The following is an 8,635-nucleotide window of genomic DNA, read 5'->3' on the forward strand; positions in this document are numbered from 1 at the left end:
CTGCTGCCCCCCACTGCTTGTGTTCTTTCTCTCTGTGTTAAATAAATAAATAAAATCTTTTTTTAAAAAAGAATTAAAAAGATGGAAAGCATTTTACAAATAGCTGACATTATCTTAGTTTTGAAAAATGACTGACTTCAGAGAAAAGCAGCCTCTGGGGATCTTGAATTTAAAACTTCTGGTGGCTCTGGGTTTTAAACTTTTAAACTTGAACTCAGACATTTTGCCAGTTTATAGAGTTGTGTCTTATTTCCAGAAAGTATACACTGGAGCGATTTAAGCATATTTTCAGCAAAGTATGTGACAGGTAGGAAAAATCTAGTCTATAGAACATATTGCCTTTTTTGATCTTCACACCTCTTTTTAAAACTTTTAGAGTCCAAATATGATGTGCAAAATGCAAATTCAGAGAGACGTTTAAAACATTTGATGCCTAAAATAGTGCTTTTTATCATTGTGTTGACATTTGTGAATGAGGAGCCCTAAGAATTTTGCAGCATTTGCTATGTCCTTTTAGCCTTTATACTTTATATCCACTTCCTTTGGACTCTTGTCTGTAGCCCATATGTTTGTTTATAGGTACTTTTTGTATAACAGAAAGTTTATTATTAGCTATAGAAAGATCAACAAACTTGTATCCAGGAGAAAAATGAGAATTCTTGCTATTTCTTCTTAACTGTAAGTAGGAAACTTTACCTAGTCTGTATAAGATGTTAAGTTAAAAGTATATTCCTAGGGGCACCTGGGTGTACAGTCGGTTGAGTATCTACTACTCTTGGTTTTGCCTCAGGTGCTGATCTTAGGGTGAGATTGAGCCCGGTGTCAGGCTTCTTGCTCAGCGTGGGGTCTGCTGTAGATGCTCTCTCCCTCTTCCTCTGCCTCTCCTTATTCTCTCTCTCTCTCTCTCAAATAAATAAATCTTGGAGGAAATAAATAAATAAATAAAAGAAGGAGCGCCTGGGTGGCTCAGTCGGTGTCTGGGGATCCTGGGATAGAGCCCCACGTTGGGCTCCCTGCTCAGTGGAGAGTCTGCTTTTCCCTCTTCCTCTGCTGCTCCCCCCCAACTCATGCTCTCTGCTCTCTCTCGTGCTCTCCCTCTCTCTAATAAATAAAATATTAAAATGTGTGTGTGTGTTCCTAATAGGTCACTTTTCTTTTTAGAGTTATCATTTCTGGTTGTGGTAGTAGTGATAAAGCGATAGCTGGTATTTACTGAGCACTTAACTAGGGGACCAGGTACTATTTTAAGCACTGTACAGGTCTTAACTCATCTAATCTCTGTAATAATCCTATGAAGTAGTTAGTATTATGATCCCCTTTATATAGGAAGAAACAGGGACACAGAGAAGCTTAGGTAACTTGCCCAGGAATAATACTAATGAATGGCGAGACTAGGATACAGACTATAATCCTATGGCTTCAGAGCTCACACTCTAAACCAACTATACTACTTCTCACTGAGCTTTAACCAGTGTCTGCTACTCTGAGTGATTAGTTCCTCATTCCATTTTATGATGAAAATGAAGTGAGAGAAACACTGATGGAGGAGTATGAGATTTAGAATCTACATTACCGTTTTTTGTCCTAGCTCTGCCATTTAATTAGTCATGTTACTGTTGATGGGTTTCTTACTGCCTACCTCTTTTTAATGTATTTTTTTTTTAACTTTTAAGTACAGATCCAGCTTAAAGTTCTCCTTGAACAGCTTTCTTCAATCTCTTTCTCTTCTCAAGTGTAATCGTTCGTATCTGGCAGATCTTTCCATACACACACAGCTACATACACAGACCTGCAAATACAGTGATTCTCTTTACTTACAGTAGTTATATTCTGCAAAGTCATAAGAATTACTGAATTAGTGAATACTAAACCATTTCTCCTATGGGACACAGAGTTAGGTTCTTTATATAATTGATTAATGTTGCACAACGCTTATCAAACACACGCATTTTCTCCATAAGGCACATCATGGCCTTAGGCACACTAGATAACACTTCAGCACTATGCTTGGGCACCTTTATAGTAAAGCAGTGAAGTAACAACAAAAAGCACAAAAACGTAAAAAATAAAAAGCCGGTAGATTTGAAAAGGACACTTGTTTATAGTGTGAGAGGTGGTAAAAGAACACAGAGCATGACCCAGTTTGCCCTGAGCTGACAGCATCTGCCTGTGCTCATTCAAATGTGTGCTGCTCTCCACATGTCCGTGAATGACCACATACTGCCACAAGTACTGATTTGGGGGTTACAGGTACGTTTTAGTGGGCAGGCAAATGCACAGATAAGGAATCTGCGTAATAAAGATGGACTGTACCTACACACAGACACACACAGACCTATACTTTTGTGTGTTCTGGTTTTATTTATTACACAGTGTAAAATACGTTTTCTACAACATAACATTTTAAAATTAATGATGTGGCTTGGAGATGTTTGCAAGAAACTATACTAGATCTATTGTATTCTTAATAAGTAATACATGGTATTCCATAATAAGATCTGCCACAATTTAAACATTCATCTAATAATAGTGTGAATTTCAATTTTCTCATTGGTAAATGGTAAATAAAAGTAAAACATATTCAGAGGTAACCACACTTAATCATGGGAAGCATTGAGTTATGTACAGATTTCTCAAGTCAAAATCAATATGTTATATAACTGAAAGTAATATAACACTGTATGTCAATTATATATACTCCAATAAGAGAAAAAAAATTAAGTAAAAAAATAAATTAATTAAACATGTTCTCTTAAGGAGTAAGTGAACTTGGCACACTGCCTACAATTTAAGCCCTTAGTGAATATTAGTTAATAAAAATAAATAAATGGGTTTTGGAGTCAGATAGACACAGGTTCACAATCTATTCTCTTCCTGCCCTAACTGTGAGGTCTTACAAAGACTGAATATCCCTAAGTTGTCTCATCTGAAAGGAGAGTTTATGATAACTTTATGATAACTTCTTCATTAGAATGAAATGCGGTCAGGGACACCTGGGTGGTTCAGTCGGTTAAGTATCTGCCTTCAGCTGGGGTCATGATCCCAGGATCCTGGGATCAAGTCCCACATTGGCCTCTTTGCTCAGCCAGGAGCCTTCTTCTTCCTGTGCCTGCCACTCCCCCCTGCTTCTGTGCTCACTCACTCTCTCTGACAAATAAATAAATCTTAAAAAAAAAGAATGAGGGGCACCTGGGTGGCTCAGTGGGTTAAGCCTCTGCCTTCGGCTCAGGTCATGATCCCAGGGTCCTGGGATCGAGCCCCACATCGGGCTCTCTGCTCTGCAAGGGAGCCTGCTTCCTCCTCTCTCTCTGCCTGCCTCTCTGCCTACTTGTGATCTCTGTCAGATAAATAAAGAAAAAATCTTTAAAAAAAAAAAAAATGAAATATCATATATAAAGTACCTGGGATAGAGTAGGAACTCAGTGCTTCCCTCCCTCTTAAATTATTTAATCTCATAAAAATACATTAATTTTGTTCGATGTTACTTCATTAGGATACATAGGTACTTTATTAGTAGCATATTAGTAATACATAGGTATTACTTCATTAGAGTAATACATCAAAATCAATATCTTCTCTTAAAAATAAAACCTATTATGACAATTTTACAAATATAGAAAGTAAAACAAGGGGGAAACCCCTAAAGTTGACTACAGTTGGTTATATTACCACACCGTAGGGGGAAAAAGAGAGTAACCTTTTCAGTACAATACTATAATGCTTAGACTATACTTTTGGATATATTCAAAGACAATAAAAGTAAAGAAATGTGTATAATTTTTTTGTTGGTCATGGTATGGGTATAGTAATTCTGGAACATGTTTTGTGTATTTTACGTTGAACAAATAAGTAAATATGATGGTGTAGAGATTAATTTTCCTAGTGGGAGAAAGGAGATACTATAAATAGGGAATGGGATTAAGGAGAGGAAGAATCCTGTCGAGTTCTAAAAAACACGGGAATCATCAGTGAAATCACGAATTCATAATCTGCTTTTAAAAAAGTTGTGTATAATATGTGTGCACATATATGTACAGGCCTAGAAACACCACCACCTTTGGCAATTAACTCAACTGATCTTAGTCCTAAATGTCACTCACCACTAAAAGGAATTAGGGCTCCTTAAAAAAAATGGCTGATTCCAGAGCTGTGTAAAGATGAGCTTGGATATCTTGCTCTGCCAGGAAATAAGGAAGTGCTCAAAAATTAATGGGAGCATTAAAAAAGACACAGAAACAAGCTCAAAAGAGCTCTTGCTCGCCAAAACTGGGACAGTGTGAGTATTAAAATGAATAATGATGGTAATAAATATGATATATTGAACAAGGAAAGGATCTGAGTACATAGTCGTGCAAACAAATAAAATGGAGGAAAAAAGAAAAGCTCTTTAGTGTCAGTCAACAAATGCAGAAGGAATTGTAGAGTTAGGAAAACACTATCAGTGTTTTGTTTTGTTTTGTTTTAGCAACATATAATTGTTTTAGCAAGAATCATCAGTGAAGGCAAATATTGTTGGGAAATTCACATAGTTTCAGGCTATTCTTATCAATATTTTACTAATTGCTGGGGTCGCCTGGGTGACTCAGTCCATGGAGCGTCTGACTCTCTTGATCACAGGTCTTAATCTCAGGGTTGTGAGGTAGAGCCACATGGTGGATAAGGAGCCTACTTTAAAAAAATTTTTTTAAGAAAGTATTTTACTAATTGCCGTGGTAGAAAACAACACCTTCACACCAGCGAAATCTGGCGGATACCAGTTTGATCAGGAGTTCACAGTTAACATTGGGATAAACTGAGAGCCTGTGCCTCCTGACATGATGCAGTGGGAAGGACACGGTATCTCTTTGATAGTATTTTTGCCAGAACTGCATAAATTTAATCTGATTCGAGGAAGCAGTCAGACAACCCAAATTCAACACATTCTACAACTAAATAATTGCTCTGTACTTGTTAAGGGTATCAGTATCATAAAAAACAGAGGCTGAGGGACTATTCCAGGCCAAAGAAAACTAAATACTGGGTTGAGTTTTAGATGAATAGGGAAAATAACTATAAAAAAGATGATTGTGACAAAAATGTTAACTTTCCTAAATTTAATATATAGTGGTTATTTAAGTGATGTTCTTAGGTGAAATGAACTCAAGTATTTAGGGGTGAAAATGTGTACAATTTACTCCCAAATCATTCTACAAGAAAAGTATGTGTGGGGTACAAACATACAAAGAGAGAGAATGAGAACACGTGACAAAATGTTCAACAGCTTGAGTAATCTAGGTAAGGGTGTATGAGTCTTCGTTGTACTATTCTTGAAATGCTTCTAGGAGTTTGAAATTTTTCAAAATTTTAGAAAACTCTGAAAGCATAAAATAGAAAAAAATAATCTCATCATTCAGAGATAACATTTGTTTACATTTTGGAGTATTTCCTTCCATTCATTTTCATGATATTTCTTTGTTAAATCTTTTTTTTTTTTTAATATACAGTTTCTTTTTTTTTTTTTTTTTTTAAGGTTTTAGTTATTTTTTGTGAGAGAGATCATAGAGGAAGAGGGAGAAGCAGACTCACCAGTGAGCAGAGAGCCCAATGTGGGGCTTAATCCCATGACCCCAGACCATGACCTGAGCTGAAGGCAGACACTTAACCATCTGAGCCACCCAGGTGCCCCTCTTTGTTAAATCTTAAAGCTCCAAAGATGTAAACATTTGCCCTCAAACTTAAAATAATAGTAAAAGAATTTTTTTTTTAATTAAAAGGAATGTTCCTTTCTTGAAACATTGTTTATTTTCCTTCCAGGAAACTGGTATCCTTGGCAATGTTTTGTTCTGTTCATGTTCTTTACAAGAGTAAAAAAACAGAATGTACCTAAAACTATATTGTAAGTTGAGTGAACATTGGTCCAGTTTGAAATAATTTTCATTGGGTATCAAGGCATATATAACTTTCTGGCACTATATCTGTGTCTTAAGGTACTCAGTAGGGCTCTCATGTCTCAGCCATTTCATGAACAGGGAAATCAAAAGACTACTTTGTTTATTTTATTACTTTCCTACCTCATATGTACATAAGAAATTTAAAGCAGCTTAAATCAATATATACCAGCTGACTAAAGGAAGGAAGCATCTCACTGAATATTCCTTTGGCCGGAATAAACTTGAAAATTAAATGTTTAATAGAGGTTAAAGGAGGGGAAAAATCCTTTAGTTCATGGTGTCCACCTTTTAAGAATGTCATCCACTTTCTAATGTTTATCTGGATAAAAAGTAGGTCATTGTTCTGTTTCTCACATGATATGTGCCTGGCAGAGAGCCTGGTGCTTAGTACCATAAATGCATGTCATTTCCTATGTGCCAGGGATGTTCTACGTTACTGTACAGGTAATTCTTTCAGTTCTTTGACCCTACTTCCAGCTCTCAGGACCTTAATGATTTTAGACCACCTTCTAAAGAAAGTGATTTTAGTATGTTTTTCATTTTGATTTTATTCTACTTTTTAAGGACTTAATTTATTGGGGCACCTGGGTGGTTTAGTGGGTTAAAGCCTCTGCCTTTGGCTTGGGTGATGAGCCCAGGGTCCTGGGGTCAAGTCCCGCATTGGGCTCTCTGCTCAGCAGGGAGCCTGCCCCCCCCTTCTCTGCCTGCCTCTATGCCTACTTGTGATCTCTGTCAAATAAATAAATAAAATCTTTTTTTTAAAAAAGATTTTCAGGGTGCCTGGGTGGCTCAGTGGGTTAAAGCCTCTGCCTCCGGCTCAGGTCATGATCTCAGGGTCCTAGGATCAAGCCCCGCCTCAGGCTCTCTGCTCAGCAGGGAGCCTGCTTCCCTTCCTCTCTCTCTGCCTGCCTCTCTGCCTACTTGTGATCTCTGTCTGTCAAATAAATAAATAAAATCTTAAAATATATATATATATATTTTTTCTTTATTTATGAGTGAGAGCTGGGAGAGAGGCAGAGGTAGAGGGACAAGCTGACTCTGCGCTGAGCTCTGAGCTCAACGCAGAGCTTGACCCCAGGACCCGAGCCAAGACCAAGAGATAGACATTTAAATGACTGAGCCACCCAGGTGCCCCTGATTTTATTGTATTTTTATTATCAAAAAAATTTTAGTGGCTCAGAAGCATTATAAAGTCAGAAAAAGGTGAAACTGCCTCAGTGGACTAGAAGAGAAAAATGTTTGTCAAGGAAAGAAGAGAAATCATTATAAGTTAGTTACTAATGATTAGTTAGCCAATCATTAGAACAGGGGCTTCTCACATAATTGCATTTACTATGCACAGTATCACCATGAAGTAAATAAGATTAACACAAATTTACCGCTGTGGAAACAGTTGCAGAAAGTCTGATTAACTTACCTAAGATCACACCACTGCCAGGTAGTAAAACTGGGTTCATAGCCCATGTCTATCTGCTTTTAAAATCAGATGAGTTTTTGGTTTTCCCCTTATACATTGCTGTTTTTCTCAACTAGCTTCTCTGTTAACATGTTTTAGACACAATGGATGAGTTTCTTTGTATCTCTCCCTTACCAGGCTTTTCCGATGTGGATCACACGTATGCTCAAAGAACTCAGCTCTTTGACACCTTAGTAAATTTCTTTCCTGACAGCATGACTCCTCCTAAAGGCAACCTGGTAGACCTCATCACACTGTAACTGAAGAGTCACTGGACAGCAATGGAGAACAGGAGTCTGCTTTCAGTATTGTGGAGTTCAACTCTGTTGACCGACAATTAGGCTGCAGTGATCAAGGACTGCACCAGAATTTTGAAGGGATCTTTACTGTCACAAGTTTTAACCCTCGTCCTTCATACCCAACCTCAGCCCCTTTCTCCTTATCCCATCCCGAATTAGGTTAATAAAGTGAAATTGGTATACTTTCCATTTAAATATATATATATTTTTTTCTTACTTTAACTTTTAAGAACGAATGAATATAAAAGAAGAAATAATCAGGCAGTTTACCCTTTTCTGATTTTTATTTCATTTTTATAAAATTGGGGCAAATAAGTACTATTAACAGACTCAGTACTCGAAGAATGGGGTTTTGTTGTTGTCGCCTGGTTTGGCCTCCCTTCTTTCTCCTCCTTTCCCACTTCACTTTGCCTCGCATCACACAACTGCTTGTAGGTGGTGTCAGTTGTTTACCTCTTCATTCTTAAAAGTATATAGTTCTGTAGGGCAAATGATGTATGTTAAAGTGGTATGTGTGTGTCTGTTGACTAGAGTCTTGTATTACATTAAACAATAGGAGGAACAGAGGGCTCGAATTTATGCTCCTTGTCATAGAACTAAGAAATGAAACCCAAGATTGATCCAGGTACTTATCTGAGATCGGTATATAGTATTTCTATAATAATATATTTTATAGTGGATATTCCAATAGCTTTGAGTCACAGAAACCTTAAACTGAGGAGAATATAGTGCAGAACCTTTAAGAGCCAATATAAAAATGACCAGCAAGAAGATTCCAGCAGTGATTAATATGTTTATTGATGTCTTTATAGCAAATTTTGGAAGAAAATGACTCTTGCCTCTGGTAGAGCTGTGATTCCATTTCTCCTCTGTGCTCTTTGTAGCATTTTCACTTGGGAGGGTGGGTTTTTCAGAGCTATACTCTTGTTTACTTCCATATACATTAGCTC

At 37.2% G+C, this 8,635-nt stretch overlaps 1 protein-coding gene across 5 annotated transcripts in view; it reads left to right on the forward strand.

The window, feature by feature from the left end:
* Positions 1-7,880, forward strand: part of MKLN1 (muskelin 1) — a 337,870-nt gene extending 329,990 nt beyond the window's left edge. For 4 of the 5 annotated variants that reach the window (XM_059171881.1, XM_059171880.1, XM_059171879.1 and 1 more), the window contains one exon: positions 7,525-7,880. In XM_059171881.1, the coding sequence (XP_059027864.1) occupies positions 7,525-7,646 (122 nt within the window). In that variant the 3' untranslated portion in view covers positions 7,647-7,880. Of the gene's footprint in view, positions 1-5,509; positions 6,867-7,524 lie in introns of those variants that run through there. The other variant, XM_059171882.1, reaches the window with a different exon arrangement.
* Positions 7,881-8,635: the final 755 nt, after the last annotated feature.

The sequence above is a fragment of the Mustela lutreola genome, chromosome 4 (assembly GCF_030435805.1).
Source record: "Mustela lutreola isolate mMusLut2 chromosome 4, mMusLut2.pri, whole genome shotgun sequence".
Taxonomy (NCBI): Eukaryota; Metazoa; Chordata; class Mammalia; order Carnivora; family Mustelidae; genus Mustela; species Mustela lutreola.